The 24,418-nt window shown below is 39.5% G+C and overlaps 1 protein-coding gene across 6 annotated transcripts in view; it reads right to left on the bottom strand.

Annotated features, from left to right (window-relative positions):
* Window positions 1-7,814: 7,814 nt before the first annotated feature.
* The window catches only part of LOC127578797 (zinc finger protein 704-like), a 97,265-nt gene continuing 80,661 nt past the window's right edge, over window positions 7,815-24,418 (bottom strand). For 2 of the 6 annotated variants that reach the window (XM_052031257.1, XM_052031253.1), the window contains exons 5-9: window positions 21,677-21,777; window positions 19,483-19,744; window positions 16,594-16,698; window positions 12,256-12,371; window positions 7,815-10,271 (exon numbers count right to left, since the gene is read on the bottom strand). In XM_052031257.1, coding sequence (XP_051887217.1) covers window positions 10,160-10,271; window positions 12,256-12,371; window positions 16,594-16,698; window positions 19,483-19,744; window positions 21,677-21,777 — 696 coding nt within the window. In that variant the 3' untranslated portion in view covers window positions 7,815-10,159. Of the gene's footprint in view, window positions 10,272-11,314; window positions 11,837-12,255; window positions 12,372-16,593; window positions 16,699-19,482; window positions 19,745-21,676; window positions 21,778-24,418 lie in introns of those variants that run through there. The other 4 variants (XM_052031256.1, XM_052031252.1, XM_052031255.1 and 1 more) reach the window with 2 other exon arrangements.

Genomic DNA, 24,418 nt, shown 5'->3' with positions numbered 1-24,418 from the left:
CCCTGGACTACCCTTAGACTGCTACCATCCATCTGGTCTATGCTCCTCATGATTTTGTAAACCTCTATAAGCTCACCCCTCATTCTCCTACACTCCAAGGAATAACTATACCACAGGCCCTCTCGTCCTGGCAACATCCTCACAAATCTTCTCTGCACTCTTTCCAGTTTAACCACATTCTTCCTATAACAGGGTGACCCAAAATTCTACACAGTACTCTAAGTGCAGCCTCACCAATGACTTGTACAACTGCAACATCATATCCTAACTCCTCTACTCTGATGAAGGCCAGCATGCTAATTGCCTTTTTCACCACCCTGTGTACCTGTGACCCTGCTTTCAATGAACTATGCACTTGTACTCCTAGGTCACTCTGTTCCATTGCACTCCCTAGTGCCCTACCATTCACAATACAAGTGCTACGCTGGTCTGACTTTCCAAAACTCGTCACCTCACTTATCTACATTGAAATCCATTTTGCCACTCCTTGGCCCACTTCCCTATCTGATCAAGATCCCCCTGTAAACTATGATAACCTGCTTCACTGTCAACACCACCTCCTAACTAGTGTCATCTGCAATGCTACTGATCAAGCCTTGTGCATTTGCATCCAAATCATTTACATAAATAACAAATAACAAGGGTCCCAACACCAACCCCTGTGGCACACCACTAGTCATTGGCCTCCATTCCGAGAAACAACCTTCAACCACCACTCTCTGCTTCCTACCTCTGAGCCAATTTTGAATCTCCCTGACTAGCTCTCCCTGGATTCCATGGGATCTAACCTTCCAGACAGCTTACCATACAGGACCTTGGCAAGGCCTTTGACAAGGTCCAAACAGACAATGTCCTCTACCCTACCCTCATCTACCTTTTTGGTTACATCTTCTTAAAAACCTTAAAGGTTCGTCAAGCACGACTTTAAGCACAAAGCCATGCTGACTCCTCCTAATCAGACGCTGTCTATCCAAATGCTGTCCCTCAGAGTTCCCTCCAGTAACTTCCCAATTACTGAGGTCAGGCTGACTGGCCTGTGGTTCTCTGGCTTGTCTTTGCTACCTTTCTTAAGCAACAGAACAACATTAGCCACCTTCCAGTCTTCAGGAACTTAACCAGTGGCTAAAGATGAAGCAAAAATCTCTGCAAGGGCTTCCACAATTTCTCCTCTAGCCTCCTACAGAGACCTAGGATGCATTCAGTCGCCCTGGAGATTTATCCACCTTAATGCACTGCAAGGCTACAAATACCTCCTCCCTGATAATATGACTGTCCTCCAAAACATCTCCACTGGTTTCCCTTATCTCTTGAGCAACCATGATTTTCTCGTCAGTAAACAGAGGAGAAATATTTGTTAAAAATCCCATCTATCTCCTGTGGTTCAAGACATAGGCAGCCCTGCCGATCACCAAGGGGACCTACTCTCTCCCTGGCCACCCTTTTACTCTTAATACAGCTATAGAACCTCTTGGAATGTTTCTCAACTTTACCTGCCAGTTCCATCTCATTACCCTCTCTGTTCTCCTGATTTCCCTCAATCATTTTATAGTCATTCAAGGGATTCACTTATCCCTGACCTCTTCCTTCTTTTTCTTGACCAGAGCTTCAATATCTCTCGTCAGCCAAGGTTCCCTAAACTTGCCTGGTTTACCCTTCACCCCAACAGAAACATGCTGCTCCTGGACTCTTGATATCATACTCTTAAAAGCCTCCCACTTGCCATTCGTTCCTTCCCAATCGTCCGCTGGTAGATCCTACCTAATTCCCCCAAAATTAGCCCTGCTCCAGTTTAGGACCTTAACCTCTGAGTCTGTCCAATCCTTTTCCATTACTATCTTAAAACTAAAAGAATTATGGTCACTAGAGCCAAAGTGCTCCCTGACTGCTACTTCTGTTACCTGACCTACCTTGTTCCCCATCAGAAATGTGCTTTTCTGTGGTTGACATGCCAAGAGCGGAGAGACCACAGGAAATGGCAAGGCCAATGGAGTGGCCAATAATCTGTTGAGAAAACGTGGAGGAAGAGATGAAGCAGCACAGGAAGCCAATGAACTCAGGAAGTCACAGAGGTTGAGAATTCACTTGGTTCCTAGGCAGTGGGAGTAGAATACCCTGGTGAGAAACTTGGTGTGGCCAGGGGATACAAGCATGGGCATACATTTCCTTATTATTTGAGCTCTGGAGATTTCCACTCATTGGAAACAAGAAGTAGTTAGACCGATGGTGACAGCACAGCCAGACCCAGCTTCAATGTGTTGCCACTCCCCTTCCTTTTCCTGTGGTGCAACTGCAGGCAGGAAGAGTGGACACATGATATCCAAGACTGAGGTGAATGATCTTCCCAGCATTCGAGGGGAAAATGGCTCAAAAGCATCGATGTGTTGAATGCATTGCATCAGCAAACCTACAGCTGGCCCAGACTGGAGGGAGAAGCCAGATGTAAAGGGAAGACTCATTGCTCAACAGCTACCTGGTCTAACACAGTAGGTGGAATAATGGGGAGCACAGCTGATGAATGAAGTGTGCAAGCCCTTGGTGCCCTGGATTTTCCCCCAAGAATGTTTTGTTTGTGGTTGTGCACAACATTTAGGGCGTGAACCCCCTTGTAGTTTCCGTGCAGCTGTTATATGAGTACTTATCTTATCCTTGTCTGCTCCACAAGTTCATCACCTACTGCTCTCTACCCATAGAAGGGATGAACCATGTATCTTCTTGAGTACAGCAGTAGTACTGGACAGTCAAATGGGAAGAGTTTCTCCTGCTCCAGCCTGAAAGGAGTCTGAGTCAAAGATTAAAGGCATCGAGACTTTGTAGCAGTAAAGTTAATCAGGCAAGGCTCCCCAGCTGCAATGCTCTAGGCAGTGTGTGGCAGATGGATTCCCCAAAGAATTGGTGACAAACAAGTCTGAGCAAGGTGCATTTGTTGGGTATATGATTATACATTCCCCAAACTCCTGCAAGATAATCACTCCTGGTCAGGGCCATCCTCCCCTCCACCTTCTGCCATGCTAGGCTAGTCCTCCAGCCCCCTGCTCTTCCTTCCTTCTCTCCTGTTGTTCTGTAAGCCTAGCGGAAGGACCAACAAAATGATTCTAGCGGAACACAGTTAGCAGCCCCCTCAAGATCTGACCTCCTACCCAATCACCAACCAAGACTTTAAACAGGAGGGGTGGGTTGGAGCAGGTGGTGGTATTTGAGGTTAAACAGTAGGTTTCATGATGGTCATTAACATGTGGCATTAGCTGGAGCAGCAAGGCCAATTTGCCATTAAATCAGCACTGTATGATGGATGTCAGCTCCTGTCTGCCCACTTCTAGCAGAGAATGCCATAAACACACTACTGCATTTTATTTGTTCCAAGTCAAACCAAAAAAGTGTACTCTTACAATCTATAATTGAAATTAGAAGTAAATTGGCACCTATGCTAGTGAAGTAAAAAGAACACAGCCAGATTTAAACATTGAATTTCAATTCCCGTTATTCACCACTGGAAGCAGGTTAAGATTATACATCCATTTGTTAACAGTGAATCAACCAGCTCCCAGTAGAAATTGTGGGGTCAGATAATTGTCATGATACTACATAGGAAAAAAGGCACAAACCTCATTGGGCAGTGGTGTAGTGCATTGGGAGCCTGGGACATTTGAGAGAACATGCTCCGCAGACATCAAAGACAGGAGAGGAAACCTGGTTTGCATTTCAAGTGGAATGGGCATGGGACAAGGTTAGTGAAAGGCTACAGGAAACTTGAGTGACAATATTATTCTTCTGACTGAAAAGGTACAGAGGAATGATTACGGATACAACTGCCAATAAATTTAGGAAAGAGAAAGGAAGTAGCTGGAAATAACAAATTAACGCGGCAACTCAATGGCAAAGTGGACTCAGTACAGGGTCAGCCATAATCTTATTAAATGGCAGAACTGGGAAGAATGGTTAATTTCTGCTTTTATTTAAGTTTGGAGAATGTGCAAACATGGGTAGTTCAAAGAGGAAGTGAAAATAGCAAGTGTTTCTGTACAGAGGGGAGGAACTACTGGGATGAATGGTGCACTTTTCAACAAAAAGATACTTCTAGTATTTAGGAATAAAGGCAAGTGCAAGTGAGAGGTCGATTCTAAAGGAGGGATGGATTTGGAGGGGTGACAGAGGAAACAATTCAGGATGGCCAGGTTTTGGGTTAGTGTGAATGAGGAATTGTGGAGTAGTTAGATGTCCAGAAGGAAGCTGAAATTTACTGAGCAGTGCGCACCTGGTCTCAATCTGAGGTTTCAGTAATCCAAAAGTGCTTGGTATTAGAGGCAGGTTTGAAAGCATTTTGGCCTTTTGTCATGGTGAAAACAAAATGTGGGTCTTTCCTACTCTAACCACTCTGGAGTTGGAATCAGTTGGAGCCAAACAATCAAATAGGTTCAGAAGTGCTTTGTGTTGCATCTCAGCTGCAAACCCAGGAGCTCATCATTTCAAAAACATAAGACTCTAGGTCTTCCATGCCCTTTCAGGTGACAAATAGGAAAATAAAAAACAGAACTGCAGATACTGGAAATCTGAGGTAAAAAAAAATCCCCAAATGCTGAAAAAACAAAGCAGATCAGGTAGCATCTGTGGAAAGAGAAAGTTAACATTTTAGGTCAGTCTTTCATTAGAACTGGGAAAGAAAACAAATTGGGGTTAAATTGCAGAGAGCGTGAGGGTTGGGAATGCTCAGGTCAAAGGGAATCTCACAGATAAGGGGAGGTCAGGATTACCATGGAAGTAACTTGGTTGATGGATTAATAAGAGCATTTAGAGAGATAACAAACAAAGAACTGTAAAGACTGCAAAGTGTAGGGCTGTAGGGAATGTTAAACATTTCAAGCTATGATAGGGAGAGAGAAAAACTGAACCTGTATCACTGACCCACAGCAGAACAGGGAAGTCCTGACACAAACAGAGGGCACATATTAACTGACACTGTTGGATTCAGTCGAGTCCAGAAGGCTACAACTGCTTGGATGGAAGCTGATATATTGTCTCTCAAGCTTACTTTGGGCCTCATTACAACAGTGCAGGAGGCCACAGATAGTTCAGAATTTCTTGTTTCCCTCCCATTCAGGCCCATCTGTTTGTGGCCTCCTGCACTGTTACAAGATCAAAAGCAAGCTTTAGGAACAGCATCTCATCTTTCTTCAGGGCATGTTGCAGCCTTTGGGAATCAACAGCCTCGGGTAACACTGTTTGGTCATCCATCAGTTTTTCTCCTTTCCTGACATGGCCTGACATTCCTGATTTTTGCAGCTTTTATGTTCCTTTGTGTTCTATAACTGCCCTCATTAATCCAGCAACCCATCCTCACTATATCAGAGAGATTCCAATTGCTCTATCCAGCCTGGCCCCACACACTCTGCAATTTTAGACTGACTTTTCCCTTTTGCATAGTTCTGATGGAATTTTGACTAGAAATGTTGAAGTGTTTCTCTTTACATAGAGGCTGTTTGATCTGATGAGTTTCCAGCATTGCACCTCCACCCGCCAGTGCTGCCAATCAAATATCTAATTACACTAATCCCATTCCCATCAACTCCCCCAGATTCTAACACTGGCCAACACACCAAGAGCAATTTAGTGGACAAATAACCCACCAATCTGCACATTTTTGGAATGCAAGAGGAGACATAAGCACCCAGAGGAAACCCACACATTCTCAAGAACATGCAAACTCCACACAGTACCAGAGGTCAGGAATTGAACCCACTAGAGCTGAGAGGCAGCAGCTCTACCAACTGCACCACACTGCTGTCCCTGACTTTATTGAAAATGTCCTACCTACCTTCCCAGAACTATTGAAAGGTAAACTTTAAGTCTTGATACTTAAAACATAAAATGTTAAAATAACTGATTATCAGAAAGGTAAACAGCCTGTTTTGCTTGTTCACTGATATAATTGCTACTTGCTTCAAAACTACATAAACCTTTGTGCGTGGGAAATGTCTCATGAATTTGATTTGAGTCTTTTTTTTTGAAAGGATGGACAAGGGCAAGGTGGTAGATATTGTCTACATAGAACTTAAGGCCTTTGACAATGTCCCATGTGGTAGGCTGGTCCAGGTTAAATCACATGGGTTCCAGAGCGAGCTAGCTAGCCAATTGGATACAAAATTGACTTGTGGTAGGAGTCAGGTGGTGGTAGTAGTGAAGGATTTTTCAGACTAGAGGGCTGTGACCAGCAGCGTGCCGCTGGGATCCATGCTGTTGTTTAAGATCTACATTAACAATATGGATGAGAATATAGTTGGCCTGGTTACTAAATTTGCAGATGACAACAAATTTTTTGATATAGTAGATAGTGAAGGATGTTATCTAAGAGTACAACAGGATCGAGATCAGCTGGGAAAGTGGGCCAAGGAATGGCAGATCGAACTTAACTCTGACAAGTGCAAAATGTTGCATTTTGGGAAGTTAAACCAGGGCAGAATTTGTGTAGTCAATGGCAGAGCCCTGGAGAGTGTTGTAGAACAGAGACACCTGGGGTACAAGTACACAGTTCCCTGAAAGTGGAGACACAGGTAGACAGGATGGTGAAGAAGGCATTTGGCATGCTTGCCTTCATCAGTCAGTACCATAGTTGAGACATGACGTTACAGCTGTACAAGCCATTGGCGAGACCACACTTGGCGTATTGTGTACAGTTCTGATCAACTAGCTACAAGCAGGATGTCATTCAGCTGGAAAGGGTGCAGAAAAGATTCAAGGATGTTACCAGGACTGGAGGGCTTATGTTATAAAGAGAGACTGGATGAAGTGATGTCTGATGAGTAATTCCTTACCTTGGCTTTGAGGCTGTGTAATGCTGTATCCACAATAAGATGAGGGACAACTCAGATCTGTGTCTCAGTAAGAAGAAAATTATTAAATTTGCAAAACATTCCTTTTAAGCAGTATTATTTTCTTAATGGTAACAGAAGTAAAATCTTGTGGAATATATTGAACTGAGACTTAAGTCAGCTTATGAATACTTCCTTTACCTGATCTTGATAAAATGTTAATCCATCTTTAAAATGAGAACAGAATTTATGAATCCAGCGAGGACCCATAGAAATCGTGTACTTTCATCACTATGGATGCTCATCATTTACAGGACAATTATATTCATAAAATGTGAATAGCCAATTACTGCTTAACCATATTCTGTGCATATGTACAGGTTGGAGTTATTAAAATAAAATCTTGGAACTAAACTTTAAATATTTTGCCTAGTCCTCGTAAAATATTCAATGTAGAGATCAAATGTCATTAATATAATCTCTGATCAGTACCATGTTCCTGGTCTGCTTTTGGCAGACACATTTGAGGTTTGTGGTTGCATTTATATTTTTACTGCTGGTCTGGGCTCAGTAGTTACAGTGAACATTCCAGCTAGACAATACCTCATTTATACTGCCTGGCTTTGACACAAGTTATCCTGACTAAAGAAGAGTTACTGTGCTGACAAATGCACACAGAGCTCCACCTTCAGCTGCAATAAGTTAAGTGTATTGCACATGCAGGCGAGTTGATGAATTAAGCTGACATAAATGGACTTTTATTTCCATACAGCATTAAGGGTAGGTGATGCAACACTGCATCTTACAGAGAATCTTATAACATTGCTTCAAGGTCAGGAGTCAGATCAGGAATAAATTCAGTGATCAGGAGTCAGCTTTGCACTGCTTCATGTCATCTGAAAAGTAATAATTAGGTTGCTGTAAAAATGACGGTATGAAGCCCAGCTGTCCATTATGGTAATTTCTGCTGATAACACTTTTTCCTAAAATGCATTACTATTTAGACAAAAACGGTTCTGAGGATCTTTATTTCTTGCATTTTTTAAAAAAATATGAAACCCAGAATTACATTGGCACGTAAACCTCAGCAGTAGGCATTTGCTGTTCATGTAAAACACGGCACAGCATTACAGGTGTATGTACAGAAATAAGAGGTCCTTCCCATTCTGGTTAACTTAGTAATTATGTTCCTTTGTAAAACCACGAGAATTTTACATCTCCACTGAAACAGTATGGAAAACAAATGCTGCACCTCTCTGACATAATAAAAAAGCACATTATACATATCATCATCCATAACTTTTTCATACAAAAAGTGCATTTTCCCCTTAAAGGATTTTGATTTCTTCACCTGTTCAATGATTAAGTTCTGAAACCAAAGCTGGTACAACTGCTGGTAATACACATTCTGTCTTCAAAGCAGAAATAAAGTTCTCTCTTGGAATGTTTACTGCCACAATTATGCAATACCAATACATTTGGCAATAAAACAAGCTTTGTTGTGGGTCACAGTTTCCTTTGCAGAATGACATATGGAAAATTAACTATTGACCATTTTTTCCAATATGCAAAGAACAAACTGATGTAATGAAAGCTGCAAAAGTTAGCAGTTTACATTCATTTGCTTATGTCACCAGTTGTGGTCAAAGACCAGTTTAGAGCTGTTTACGCAACATCTATTTTACAGGTAAGCCCTTTTTTAAAACAAAACAAAGAAAAAATCTAGTATATAATTAAAAATATTAGAGTCTCTGCTTTTCATTTTACAGTTATAAACATTAAAATCCTGAGAATACAGCACATCATAAACTGTGGAGAGACTGACTTTGGTATGTTATCTCTAAAATACTACATTTGAACACCGATCAAACCTCGAGACATGCTGGTTTTCCTCTCTAACTACAGAAACAAATGGTTCATAAGGGCTGTGAATTATTAAAAAGGGCCAGTATGCCAGTACAACTTAAACATAACTTCATTTAAGAATTTTAATGACTTAAAAAATTGAAAGTACAAAGCAATCTTTGTAAAGCAATTAAATCAATGTTTTGGCAGTATTCAAACTGCCCATTACTTCAACATATTTAGAAACTTCATTAAGCAACTTACTGGCCAGTGACTAACTGGATGGAAAGCAATCTTAAACCCTGTATATAATCAATCAATCTATTAAAATTTTGAGCTGCCGGTTTCACTTACTGTTAAATATTTGCCTGAAGATGAGATGCAACTGGTGGTAAATTGGACTGGATTTAGCTTAATATCCTGGTACTAAAAGGTGCAGCATTCTCTGTTGGTCACAGTCATTAAAAGGTAACCAATCAAGAAACAAAAGAGAACTGCAGCAGTGAGCAGATACACTTGCGGAATAGCTTAAAGAAAAAGAAAATTGTAATGGCAACCAGCACTGAAGAACAGACTAAACTCTGTGAAAGGGTGTAGTCGTACATTCATGAAAATGGATCATAAATACAAAACCACTTTCATCAGATTCTTCTTTTTTTTCCCCCAAAAACTTAACTAAGGCTATGCTACAAGTCTTATTTTACAGTGAAGAGACATTATTTACACCTCACATACTTCCTCACAACTCTGTCATGTTGCACGTTTGGCAACCTCTGTGTTTCTCAAATTATTCATTGTGCAGTACAGCCTAGTGCACATCCTGAAGTTTCCAGCCAGGTCTGACCCTACTCTAACTTCCAAATTACTAGCCAAATTTTATAGCAAAATTTAAAAAAAAACGTGTGATAGCAATATGTGTTTCCACAGTAAAAACAATTAAAATTTAGTTTTTTGTATACCAAAAATCAAAAACTATAAAATTTACATTTTAATGCAGTAAAAGCAAAGCTCTACAAAAAAAAAATAATTTTTGAAATAATCTGCATGTGTTTCCTGAAACAATGCAAGTTTCATTAGAAACTTGTGGTGCTGCAGTGGAATGAAGAGCCAATTCTTCTCAAAGATTGAAGGTTTTTTTTCCTAAACCAATAGGGGCTAAAATGAACTGAGATCAGAGTGCAAACATGGCAGTCAAAATACCACTGTTTAGGAATTTTATCAAATTGGCAAAGATTTAGTATTGAAAAAAATCCTAGCAAAATTGTCAGCTGGTTCAAGTGCCACAAAAAACACAGCAAGTTCAAAGAAAAATTGAAAGTCAACATGGTTCTTAAAAAGTTAATTTTTTTGATTGTATTCACACATAATTACAAATGCTTCACCCAACAGAATCATGCTTCAAGCATTCCCTGCCTTAAGCATATTTTGCCTTTTTTTAAATTATAATTGATTGTTCAGGAAACAGCGTGCAGTCAGATCTTAGAGTGTACAAAATACAAAGTGCCATTAATTCAGTCAACAAACCGCTGGCAGGCCTTCTTCCAGCGGCAGGCAGTGCACCACATATCCCGGTTCTCCATTCCATAAACTTTTCGGCATTTCTTCCCTTCACCTCTGGGCTTCCTGAAAGGAGATGCATGCAAATTTGTGAAAACAGTAGCCACTGACAATAAGGCGTCAGCCAATGAATTTTAAAAAATTATGCCCTTAATATCTAAATAATATCTAAGAGTGGACTTCAGGTTACTATAACCTCCCAGTTCTTGGTCCAAGTGCTCATCCAAATATTTTTTTTAATTTAGTGACGATTTTTTGGCAGTGAGCTATGAACCAGCTCCGCATGATTGAGTGAAACGTTTTAGCAACTTCTAATCTTTCTATGAGTTAAGTTGGAGGAAGGCAGGGTGTTTGAAATGCAGAAAAATATCAATTTAGTCAGAAAACAGCCGATGTAAAGATGGTAACTTCTCCCAATAATAACTCGGTATTTTCACCAGGAAAAAAAGTGGAGAATATTCAGACCTAAAATTAATCTGCACTTACAATGGTGTTGTCACCAAGCTGGATGAATGGAGAATTACCTGGTCCTCCTCACTCTCATTGGCTAGTGGGTGTATAGGTATAAACTTTTTCAAGAACTGTTTTCTCAAGGCCACATTTTGAAAAATTCACACCCATCCACCCACTATACAAAACATTAGAGAAAACTGGACCAGAATATTTCTACCCTTAATCACACTTGCCATTTCAAAATAAGCAGCAACACTTCAGGGAACCCAAAATGAATTTCACTCTGATGGTAACTTATTGGGCCCAACAGGTAAGAGTCATTGGAAATTCCAGGCCTATTTCAAAATGCTCAAGGTCACACTGAAGGATGGTGTAAAATACACGATTGCAGAAACAATGCTTCTCAATTGTCAAGCAGCATCTTAGTAATTCATTAACCACAAAAATATACTTCTCAATGTCCATCTTCAAAATGAAAGGCAAATCATGCTCCCATTGATTCATCCAAAGACTTAATAATGTGTAGGTTGACTTAACCTTATTCATAATAGTCAAGTTAAACTTTGATGTGCTATACTTGTCCAAACAATCCACTCTGCTCCCTTGAAGACTGGTATTTGATATTGGTATTGGTTTATTATTGTCACTTGTACCGAGGTACAGTGAAAAGCTTGTCTTACAAACCGATCGTACAGGTCAATCCATTATACAGTGCAGTTACATTGAGTTAGTACAAAGTGCATTGATGTAGTACAGGTAAAAACAATAACAGTACAGAGTAAAGTGTCACAGCTACAGAGAAAATGCAGTGCAATAAGGTGCAAGGTCACAACAAGGTAGATCGTGAGGTCATAGTCCATCTTATTGTGTAAGGGAACCGTTCAATAGTCTTATCACAGTGGGGCAGAAGCTGTCCTTAAATCTGGTGGTACGTGCCCTCAGGCTCCTGTATCTTCTACCCGATGGAAGAGGAGAGAAGAGAGAATGTCCTGGGTGGGTGGGGTCTTTGATTATGTTGGCTGCTACACCAAGACAACGAGAGGTAAAGCCAGAGTCCAAGGAGGGGAGGCTGGTGTCCGTGATGCGCTGGGCTGTGTCCACAACTCTCTGCAGCTTCTTGCGGTCCTGGGCAGAGCAGTTGCCGTACCAAGCCGTGATACATCCAGATAGGACGCTTTCTATGGTGCATCGGTAAAAGTTGGTGAGAGTCAAAGGGGACAAAAGACTGTACAGTTCCAAAGCTGCTGAACACTTAAATTTGCCATATTTGTTTATAAAGAAACTGGTACTTGTTGGGGAGAGCAGTGGGGGTGGAGCGGAGGTGTAAACTAGCCAATTGTAATCCACCATCAGCAGATGGGCATACCAATTTGTAATAGTTCAAGTAATTTATAGTGATTTTCTCTTTATGGATGCTATCATGTATTATTGCAGCTGAAACTCAAAAGAATATTTCTTTATGTTAGTAGTGGTGCAAAGTGTTTTTGTGAAGATAACATGCACGACTTGTAGGTTAACAATGTACTTTGGTTTCTATCATGCATAAAAATCAAATCCATTACACCAGTTTAAAATGTGGAACAAAATAAAATAGTACCTTGTTCCTGTCCCTGGTTTAGGTGATGACACGAGAGAAGTATGTACCTTTAAGGATGGGTGGGAAATCTGCCGTTTCTCAACAATACTTACTGGACGAATTTGTGTTAAAGGACCCTAAAAGATAATCAGAGATTCACATGAAATTCCTGGTGTCCACAGCATAACACCAAAATCTACATAAAACACTGCAAATGAGAATCGAAAACTTAATAGGAAAGAGAAACATCTGAAATAACGCCCGTCTCTACTCTTGCCAAGCAACATACAGTGTATTCCAAAACTTCCACTATTTGAAAAAGTACACATTTTATTTTGTTGGCTGAAGAAAAGATCAATTTTGTGGCTCCAATCCACATTTAACCCCAGAATGCACCTTATGCTTGTTAACATTCCTTTCCCACTGGACACATTTTTCAGGTTTTAAACAAAAATATCTGAGGTTATTTCAAGCCACTATCAAACAGTTAATGTACTCTAGGTTTAATACTGGCTTCACTTGACAGAAGTCAGTACTACATTAAATTCTTCCAAGCCTGATGAGGGTACTGCAGATTTGGATGAACTGAAACTCAAGTTTAGTTTTCTTCTATACGGTGTATCAGCATGGATTTTCCAATCTAGAACAGGTCTGACCTAAAGTAGGGTCCTGTATAATTTGCACTGACTTGATGTCAAGTTCATCCCTATTCTGTCAATTCCATGGGCCATTGCATTAAAAATACTCCCCATCTTTCTGAGCACCTTTACTAACAGGTCACAGGAATAAAAAAAAATCTCATTTTCTTTGTACTTAGTTGTGAGTTAGCAAGCACAAGGGAAAGGAGAACTTTGAAAATGCTCTCACTAATGTCCAACCACTTGCAATCAAATAAGTGGCAAGGGCAAAAATCTTGAGAAGGGATGCCAGACAACCTGTTAGAACTAGCAAAGAGAAAGGCCTGAGCCAGCGGGCGAGTCTGTGCTAAACATGCATGTCTATATTAACTGTGGGCAAAACCAGAACTTCACATCTTCTACGCAAGAACTCCGCTTGTGAAGAAACTATTGTAACATCTCTTCCTCTAGCCATTAAAGAAGAATGCAAAACTAGAAAGTAACAGAAGCTGCTAGAAAATCAGAGCTTGTACTTGCAACCATTTTACTTCTCAAATGTCTCAGCTTAGAAACGACATTTGGGGACAACAACTGAACATGAGCGAGGATAAAGATTTGGAGGTGGAAGCTCGAGGGGTCAGGTATTTTAGGTTCCTGGCTCATGAGTGCAGGAATCACAATTTCACACATTTTTATTTGTAGATATACAAAAAAAAATTAGCAAACGACTGGACTTGTCAAAAAGTGCATTCTAAAGGGCAGTGAGGGTTTAGTAGTGTCATATACAAAAGTCTTTAGTGTAGAACACTGCGATCCATTCTAGAACTTCAAGGAAATGGGAACGAAGTTACAATGAGCACTTCCAACCTGGATTCCACAAATCAGATGACAACACAAAGCAATCCTTTGAGGTTGTGTACAGTTCCACTGGCGATGATGACAACCTGCAGAAGCACAGGTGATTTTTTTTTCCCCCGAAAGTCCCCATGGCAAAGACTCAGGGCAATGTGCAAGTCTTCCTTGGATGTGCAGACTGCTGTCAAAAAGACCAGAGGCTCCAGATGTGACAGAGCTGGTCTTTCTGGTTGTGGGAAAGAGTTTAAGATGAGCTTTACAAGACTACTTCCTTATCACCAAGTCCTCTTTACTGAATTTTGGCCTAGTTACATGGAAGGAATGGATGGAGGGTAGCAAAACATTTGTCATACCTCTGATGGTTACATGCAGCCAAATGTACATAGGAATATTTCTCATAGCACATCAAGTGCAATCTCCAGCAGGCCCAAGATCATTACATTAAGGGTTAATACAAGGACCTGTAGGAGCCACTATCAATTCGGTGCCTATGCTGGAAATAACCTGTAGATTTGATTGCTGCAAGTCACATAACTTAGTGGTGGCTCAAAAAAAAAGTGAAGCCTCTGTCATCAAGGATAAAGCTCAATCACCTGAGCATCCCCACACTGTTTGGGAGAGGGAGGAGAATATCAAGATATTATGATAAATTCCAGTGGGAAACTGTCATTACCCTTTGGTTCCTCAAATACTCTTTCGTCATCTTAATCAGATCAGTTCTTTATTTTAATTGGGATCTGAGGCACGGCTGGTAAGACCAGCATTTATTGTACATCTCCAATTGACCTTTAACTAAGTGACTTGCTAGGCCATTCAGAGAGTTTGAGAGGTAACCAGATTGGCAGGTCTGGCATCACATATAAGCCAGACTGGGCAAGGACATCCGATTTCCTCCCCCAAAGGACACAAGTGAAGCAGGTACAATTATACGGTTCAGTAGATTTTGGTCATCATTACTTGGGAGGAGGATATGGCTCAGTAAGAGCAATTAGATCTCAACATTCTGAATTCAAGTCTCATTCTGGAATGTTATGTGCAGAATCTGACCTGGACTTCATTCAAGAAAAAATTGCTGCATTCAAAGGCCTAACCTTTTGTACAAGATGTTAAATCAAGATTATATACAGAGCATCTTTCCCTGTGCAAAGTTGCAGCCTTGATTGGTTCCATAAGTAGTGACTGCAAACAGAATTCATAAGGACTTCATGAAAGGCATTATATAAATGCACCTTTTTGTAATTATTGTGTCTTGCATTGATAATTCCCTTATTGTACTCTAGTTGAGTCATTGTCAAAGTCTGCAGCATATTATTGGCAGAAAGCTCGCAAATACAGAAGACTGTCCAAGTAAATCTAAAAACAAAGCAAAAGGCATAAATACTCAAAAATAAACAGATATTACCTCCTGTCCAAGCCAGCTGGATTTTAATCCAATGGAGGGTTATGTGCAAGATTTTGCAAGGTTGAGAAACTGAAGAGTATGTAGCAAGATAACATTTAGGCTTGGGCTGATAATGGCATGTAACACTATTGTCACCCAAATCCTTTCCAGTCAGTGACTGTCTCCACAAGTATGGATTTTAACCACTGTCCCTTGACTATGCCATCACAGAATCTCCCACTGCCAACATTTTGGGAGGGAGGAGATTGATCACCATTGATCAAATAAAAACTGTGGCGAAAAGAGCAAGCCAGAGGTTCCTTCAAGTAGGGTTCATGCTCTCAGACAGCTTCATTGATAGACTACAGGTTTTTGGGCAGGTGCCAATGAGAATAGGTAAGCAAGAGGCTTAGGATAAGGAAGCAACCATTTAAGAGATGAAGGCTGTGAATCTTTGGAATTCTCTAACCCATAGCTGGGGAAGCTGGGTCATCAAGTTTATTCAAGGCTGAGAGGAGTAGAATCAGAGATTGGAGGATGGGGCAGGAAAATGGGAGGTCATGTGTTAGGGCTCAGGCAGAGGTATTACTGAGGTGTCTATGGGGTAGTGGGGATGTTAAGGTGAAAACAAACTGTGGTTGGGGCGGGATGACAGATCAAGCTCAATGGGCCTGCAAGAAACAAACACTCTTTTCCATATCCAGGTCTACATCCAGTGCCATAAAGACACTTGCCACATGGATTCAGCTCTTTTAGCCTGCTTTCAGCTGCTGGATTCCCCAAAGCCTTGAAAATCAGCATAGCTGTGGTTAAACGTGAACTCAATTCAATTAAAACATGCAGGCTTATTACATTAGTGGAATAAAGAACCACTTCATGCAGGTGGACAGGCTACCCATCCCTCAAACCAGAAAGTGGGCAGGTTCAGTTCAGGTTTTCTGGAATTTAACCTCTGATCCAATCTCAACACACCCAATTTTAGGAGCTAAAATACAGTCCCCCTGGTTTCCTGTATAATCAGTAAGGCTCTTAAGACAGCTGAGGTATGCCTAAAATGGAACCTTGTGTACAAAGTTCCTAAAATGGGGCCCTTATATACAAGTCTATGTTAAGAACACAGGAACACAAACAAAAGAATAGGCGAGGTGTCTCCTCAAGTTTGCTCTGCCATTGATTAAGACCATGGCTCATCCAATCTTGGACTTAGCTTCACTCCCAATGACCTGCGACTCTGCCCTACACCAAATGCAGGTTATTTATATTTTTCTTTCTCCAACAGTGTCTACGTACAAGGCTGATTCAATACTGCTCATGGGACCTTTCAAGGTCAGTTCTTTAAATAATTTCACAAGGAGGCAGTAATACCCCAAAAGTGATGGCACTTGAAGGCAAGAGTTCTGTCGTACAACAACAGCTCACTACCTTGTAATTACCCTACATCATAAGTCTGGGTTACACTGTAGGCATCTGAACGACGGAGAGCTAATTAGATTGTGCACTACTCACCTGTGAACCTTTAAAAATTATAGGTGGCGACTGCAATGATATGCTGAACCCAGAACCATTTGGCATGAACTTTGATGATACAGGGATGCTCACAGGTGCTGTAGCCTGGAAAATAGGAAAATAAATGCATGATTGCATGGATAGAAAAGCAAAGCTAAAAGTAAGTTCAACTAAAGTTATGCAAACTTTTCCCAGCATTCCGACTGCAGAGACTTTTCCTTTCCCCAATTTCCCAAGGTTAAAACCAGCACTATCCTTGCATTTCTACCTGCTTCAAAAGACAATCTACATCCCACCTGAACATTAAAATAAGAGGCATCCCCTCTTTCCCACCCTATATTCATTTGTACACAGTCTTTCTCAACACAAAACGCTTTCAGTTTGTCCATCTCAGAAATAACAAGGGGGAACATGAGCAATGTGAAGAAATGGTAACACTGAGGGAGGTGGGAGAAGTAGGGGACTGAGAGTGCGATTAATACAAATAAAACTGAAGATTAACATATGATCTACTATTAAAGACACCAAATTTCTATTTCTTGTAGTTTATCTGTTAAAGCCACAGTGGATTCCTGTCTTTGCAAACATAATTCAGAGACTGGAGAAAGTATACAATGAATCGTTTACTGCTCTATAATCATATTCTCAATTTGTTATAGGTACTTAAGTCTGTGAGGAAAATATTGAATGGATACATTTCAAACCTACCTTGAATTTTACCCGCAGAATTTCAATGGGTTGGAAACAGATGTGTGGAAATGAGAGAAGTTCAAATGTGGTATCTGGTAGTTTAAAAGAAATCAAGTCCCCCTAATAATGCCATTCCACTCTCCTGAATATGCCAAATATTACGTAACAATATAGTACTGCTAGATATAATCACAAACCTTTATGATTTAATTAAATCATAACCCATCTGTTTTCCTTCCTTGGAGTGCAAACTTATGTCATGGTTGGAGTTGCAGTCACATTAAAACTTTTCTTCGGTTTCCTTTTATTTGGGCTCTTGAAACTCTCAATAATATCCCACCCAACATACTTTCACCCCCACCTTCAGGTTTCATTTGTATCACTGCCAAGATATTCAATTGCAAACATCACTTTAGTTGCCCTTCTTGAACCTTATTCAAATCCAGGACATCTTGAATTAGTATGGTGATTAGATTAGTGCACTAGCTGGCAATGAACCAAGGAAGTTCCAAATTGGTGCATTTTTAAAAAAAATTATACCCAAACAAACTAGTTCTCTTCCTCCCACCCCACCTGCACTATGCACAGATTAGTTCCAAGACTGATCCACTAGAACTCGCAAGAACTGTTGAAGTATATTCACAGATGTAATGAAGGTATAGAGAAACACAAGTTCAGTTCCCCTACTCACAGTTTTCAATTTAAGCAGTGATTTCGTTTTAATTTTGGTGCAGTCTCCAATATGAATCTTTGCCCTTCATCCAAGTTTCTTGAAATAAAATCTCAGATTGGGCTATACACAAGCAAGGAAATGACTAGCAGGAAAGAAATTTCATAGTGACACAGTGGTGATCATTCCCTGCGATTCTGTTCTTCATTGTTTTGTATATCCAAGATGTTAAAGTATAGTGTAATAATCTAAAATTCTATAGCCCTAGAATTATAATTTTAAAAATGGTTTAAGCATCAGTCTCCCTGCTAATTTAACAGGTGCTGCAAACCCAATTTTCAGAATTAAACCCAATTTTCAACAACAATACTGAACTAGGCAGAGAAAGATTGTGACCGTGATAAATGTTAGCATGCCAGGGCCAAAGCAAACGACAGGGCAGTACATCTTTATCAATTGATGAAACAGAAACCTATGAAATAGGCAAGCTCTGGTTATAACTTGTAATTTTTTAAAAAAGCTATCCTGTTGGATTGAATGCTACCAATTCAGTAGCTTCTAAAAAAAATTGTAACAGGCACTGTAAACTAATAGTGACTTAAAGAGAGTCTGTCAGAAACCACCACTAACAGAGTTCATACATTCTTTTTAAAGGCAACTAGGTTGTCACATTACAAGACTAAATGATGTAGGGAACAAACAGAAGTTTCAGATACAACTGGATGATTCATGTGGAGATTTGCTGGCTTCTACTGCCTAACAGCTGATTATTAAACTATTTTTTTTTAAAAATGAGGAGTGGGAGTCAGCAAGTATTGAGTATATGACTACAACATTAGTTATGATTATTTTGACTAATACTTGCCTGAACCAATGAGTTCTAATTTTACAAGAATTCTTCCTAAACTAGGTTTAAGGCAGTATAAAGGTATGGTATAAATACCGACTCCAACATCTGCTTACTTCAGCTGTGACACTCCAAGTCACAAGGCTGCGGGTTCAAACCCCTCCCTCTAGGAGTTCACTGCCTTGTCTTCACTGACACTCCAACAGAGTCCTGCTGCATAGTCAAGGATGCCATTGTTTGAGATGTGAAAGTACATAAATTCAATACATCCCCGGCACTTTTTTTTTTGCAGAGCAGATCTTTTTCCCCAAATGTCCTGGGCAACAATCCTCTCTCATAAATTACCACTGAAACAAATCATCTAGTCACTTCTCACTTTCTCCTGTGTACATTGATTTCAATGATTTAAGGTACAGATGCTACATTTCAAAAGTAAACTGTTATCTGTGAAGTCTGATATTAAAAATATTCCACATAAGAGATTGTTTTAAGTTTCATTGTTTGTTGAACTAGAGGTTAGTAAATTAGAAATGATCCACTGAAAATTTAGTTCAGAGTGAATCTGATGGTTAATAAAGCCCAACTAAAAGAGTAGAATCTGCAGCTTTGAATTGAGTGACACTCAGTGAGGATTCAAAGACATCTTAAATTTTAGTCGTGTTCACATTTTATGATGGTTTACCTGATAAGCATGGTCAGTGCGTACATGATACAAGTTAGTCGGGGCTGAACGACTCAAAGGAGTCACTAACTTTTCTTCACTCTTCACTAAAGCTGGATTTGAAGATCCAGAATCCACATTTGGAAAAACTGGTGGCATTGTGGCAGTTGGCGACATTGGTGTAAGACTACTCAAACCATCTGTTAATGAATCTACATCCACATCAATCTCTGAGTAGTAGAAATCTTCTTCACCATCACAGTGGTCAGAGTCACCATTATGCCTGTAACGAGATGTATTGCCAGAAATTTTACAACACCCTTTGTCAACTATTGTCATACTTTTGCAACTAACAGAGCACATGCTCAAGAGGTGAGTTACCAACTGTTAATTATATACAAAAAAAAACAGCCTACCATGCTTCAAAGATTTGCAAGTTTCAGTTTTCTATAGTATAATTTCTTGTAGTATAATTACTACAAGAAATTAAGGTTTTTGCTTATTCCTCCATTTCCTTTTTCCACTACACTTCTAGACATACTCTTCATTTTTCTAAGTCCATATATTTTCAAAACTCTGCTGTGTCCTGAATTACATTAAGTTCTGTTGACCCTTCCTCCTTATGCCAGTTGATGTACATTGGTTCCCAGTTAAGTACCTGCTCTCCCCCAATTCCTTCACTCATTCTGGCCAGTTTGCTAGAATTCCACCTTTCTAACCCTACTCCCTTCCCAACCTAACCAAATACCTCTTCCATGCTTTATATCTTGCTACCTACAAATAATTCCTCAAAATCTTTAATCACCACCTCAGTTTTCTTTTTAGTCACTCACTTCCCCTGCCTCCTCTTAAGATACTTTTTTTTTGAGAAATCTTTAAACATCCCAACTTTAAATGGTGCCAAGATTGGCTACAAGATCATTTCTGATCAAGGCCCATTCTTGTCACAAACCATATAACTGGCTCATAGATGTAACCAAATACAAACTAGGAGTGATGTTTAATATGCACACAAATGCAAATCCTTCTATATTAAAAGGTCCAGAAATAATAAAGTACCTTGTTAAATTCCAACACTTCAGCATTACCCTTGAATTTTGCTGACAATATTTAAACACATTACAGAAATACTTAATAATACATCAAGGCAGTGGTAGGTACAATTATTAGTCTGTGAGGGTATTAAATGTACTTAGTGTCTTTCAGAATCTTGCACCAGCAGCTTCTACATTCTCTCCCCACCACATGTCCCCAATCTCCCTCTGTTTTTATTTGTCAGTGCTGGCAATAAGAGGGATAGAGAAACTGGAATGTCAACTCTTCAGCTGATATTAGCCCCATCCATGGCAAGATTTCAGTGAAAGCAGTAAAAACACCTTCCCCCAATCTGCTGCATTTTAGATTCAGGATAATTTGTTACAATATGTTTTGCAAATCTACACTACATATTTCTTGCTTTCCTTCCAACATTATTCTTTTAAAAAAAAAGGTATTTTGGTTAATCTCCTGGATCAACAGAACCGAATGACTTTCACTACAAATTAGGCATTAACCAAATTGCTATGGGTCTGGAATTATGTACGTAAAGGCCAGACTACACAAAGATAGCAGATATCCTTCCTTAAAGAGGACATCAATGAACCAGATGGGGTTTTGGAAGAAATCAGTCACATTGTGGTCACCATTATTGATACTAGCCATTTATTCCATATTTAATTAAATGAATTTAATTTCCTCAGCTCATAAAAAAAATCATGTCACTGGGCATTAGTTTCACCTCTGGATTGCTAGACCAGTAACTTAAAGTCACTATATTCACAAATAATTATCAGATGACTGAAATGAAGGACCACACTCCTAATAACATCCCAAAATAATACTGGTTCCAACTGCAAGTTTCAATTGCACAAGAATTCTTCATTACAAATACCTTGCGAGGAGACATCACTGTATAATCTTTGAATATGGAAACTACTGGATCACTTGGGCTCAGGCAACAATTAATTTTAAAATGAATTAATACGTTTTAGGAATGCATCAAGTGAGTCTGTTAAGAGTCTATGTAACTATACAATGGATGACTGAAAATGGTACAGGTGGCAAGATACAGATATAATACTTCAAATTTTAATAACAAAAATGCAAGGATACAGTAGCAATTTAAAAGAGGCCATGTCACAGCCTCTCATTTTAAATGCTAGTGATTCAAACCTACCCCAAGTGGAGTGTGCGTACATGTTTCTGTATCCCTGATGACGTACTTAGAACTTTCCCACAATTCTTCCACAAACATTTAAACATGACCTTCATGGAGTTCTGCAAGAATGGAACAGATGGAGCCAAGTGAACAAAGCATTGGTAGTAAATCCCAACTAGGATCACAGGAAAATTCAGCAAGGTGCGCTCCTGGCACAAAACCTCAATGGCTAAGAGAATCATTATTATAATAATTTTAAAAGCTTTTTGCTGGAAGTCTTACTGAAGTTAGCCCATAGGAACAGAAAAAGATAAAAGTCCTATCAGGCTCAACCTGCTTCAGAAAATCTTTCTTCGACAATATGTCAGGAATTTTCTTTGTGGTGTTATCGCTGGCAGAAGTGCAAGATAATGCGTTATTTAATATCTTCTTTAAGTACTTCAGTGGGTCTCCAATCTGATTCTCACTAACATTTGAGAGGGAAGATGAGGATAGTGGCTTTACTGCAGGCTTTGTGTACAGGCTCAGTGGGCCAATCACCATCCTCAAATCAAAGCAAGCCTCCAGTCTTTAGAAATTCCTCTGGTATTGCACAGAGATTTTGCTGGTTAAGATTCACATACAACTGCAGTCCAGACACCAGGTGCTATTTGTATGCAGCTTTGCTGTACGGGTAATGATGAAAACCAGGGCTTGTGACAGGTAGGAAAGGCAGAGGGATTTGGCCAGTATGGATCCCGATTCAATTTACAACTCTGAAACTGGCTCTAAATACAAGGAAAATCTTGCCTCTCTTCTTAATCCCTTCTTTCTTCCCAAATACATGAAACAATCTACTGAATTCAACATGGCTTGTTTTTGTAACAAACACTCAACTTTTACACCTTTGGTGGCACCATTCCCAAACTCCATTGAGCACAAGTTTAAGCACTACACATCACACTGTTCAATTTAGAGGAGCATAATTATTCAGTGGATAATTTTTAAAATGAATTTGCAGAACAGGAATGGAAGAAAGCTACTGTGTTAGGAAATAGTGCTAATGTTGCCCTCCAGGAAACAAGTACAATTCTGCCCCGGTGCAGTATAAACGCACCCTCCCTCAAGGACCACTATGTACACAAAAGCCAGATTCCAGAAGTGCAGGAAAAGGACTGATACTCTACAAACAACTAAACCATATGAAAGCGTTATTATTTCTTCAGCCCACATGCAGCTGCAAGTACTTGAGGAGGATATTTTAAATTTATGCCTTAGGTTCATCCAAATTTGGACAACACACACAATTTGTCTATGCCAAAATTATGCAGAAGAGGAAACTTTAGTTTATACTACTCCACCTGCCAATATCCTCAAACCAAACTTAAACAAGAGCATTTGCAAAGCACGAGGCTCTCTAGAGTTCCCTGACAGGCTGGGTTTCTGATGGAGAAGGGCTGTGAGGAAAACGGATGTTAAGAAAAATGTATTCCTAAATGCTCTTTTACTCTTGTGAAGAAGAGCATTACACTGCACCTTACTTAACTTACACTAGACCCAAGAACACAGCATTACAGTACAGTGCACAAAGAGCAGAAAGGTGGACACGGCTTCTGCCCAAAGCAATGACCTTTGCTTGAAGAATTAAAAAAAATATTGAGCATTACACTTTGTTCGCTGTTTCTTCTTTCTTATCTCAAGTCCGTACAAATCTTAGCTTTTATCTTTATAATACATTAATGTTCAAAATTCTTGATCCGCGAAGTTTTAACCTCACCACGTAAAACAAGCTTGATATCTGCTTTAAAAAATGATTACAATGAGATGCAGTTAGACCCTCCCACCTTATTAATCTAGTCCAGGAAAGAGCAAATGAAGTCTCCTCCCATTGTCAACAAAAGATTTGCAAGGGAATATGAAAGGCAACCAAAAAAAACAACCCAGAAGAAATTAAGTTTGTTCCAGAACACAAGATACTTTTGTGGTTGCTGCAGAGATTAATTGCTGGGGCAATTCCAGAATGCTAGCCCTCAAATTAAACTTTCAGAGAAGACTGAAAACAAAAAATTATTCAAGTGTACATGTAGAGATAATTTAAGCCTGGTATAAAAACTATAAAAGGGTGTTACTGATGCAATTTTATAAAAGAAAAACTGCACTGTAAATTGCATTGGCAGTAGATTAACAAAAGGAAATTCCAGTCACATTTTTCCAGTCATGACAGAGTGGTGTAGATGGTTTAGGAAATGAAAATAACATTTAAGAGGAAAAAAAAAGTGGGTCAAATTCTGCTAACTTACATCTCAATTTTCCTGAAAATAGAATCATTTAAATAGTAATATAATAACTTATAAATATCCAAGAATAAACCTCATTTTAATTTCATTTTTAAGAATACATCCAAGTGTAATGTTTCCCTTTTTTAAAAAAATGGAAGCATAGTGTTCATTGGACATCAATGCAAGAATGGGCTTTAAGTTCATGAAGGATGAAAGAAAGTTCTGCCATCACCCTACTTATGCAAAAATTCAAATCTGGTCAGTAATATGTTACTAATTCAATGGAGCTGCATTTGCACTTCCAATGTAATTTTTCCTGAGGTGCTGTTTTTCCACTTGCCAGAATGCTTGCAGGTAGGCTGCAATTCTGGAACAGAATAATTAAAAACACACCAACAATATCACCATGTATATTGCCAAGAACAAACAGTCTGCAGCTTAAATCTTTGTTAGCATAATTGTTTTTATAATCTAACATTCTTTGAAGATGGATAAAGTTTTT

The sequence above is a fragment of the Pristis pectinata genome, chromosome 16 (genome assembly GCF_009764475.1).
Source record: "Pristis pectinata isolate sPriPec2 chromosome 16, sPriPec2.1.pri, whole genome shotgun sequence".
Taxonomy (NCBI): domain Eukaryota; kingdom Metazoa; phylum Chordata; class Chondrichthyes; order Rhinopristiformes; family Pristidae; genus Pristis; species Pristis pectinata.
This window is presented reverse-complemented; position numbering and strand designations above follow the sequence as displayed.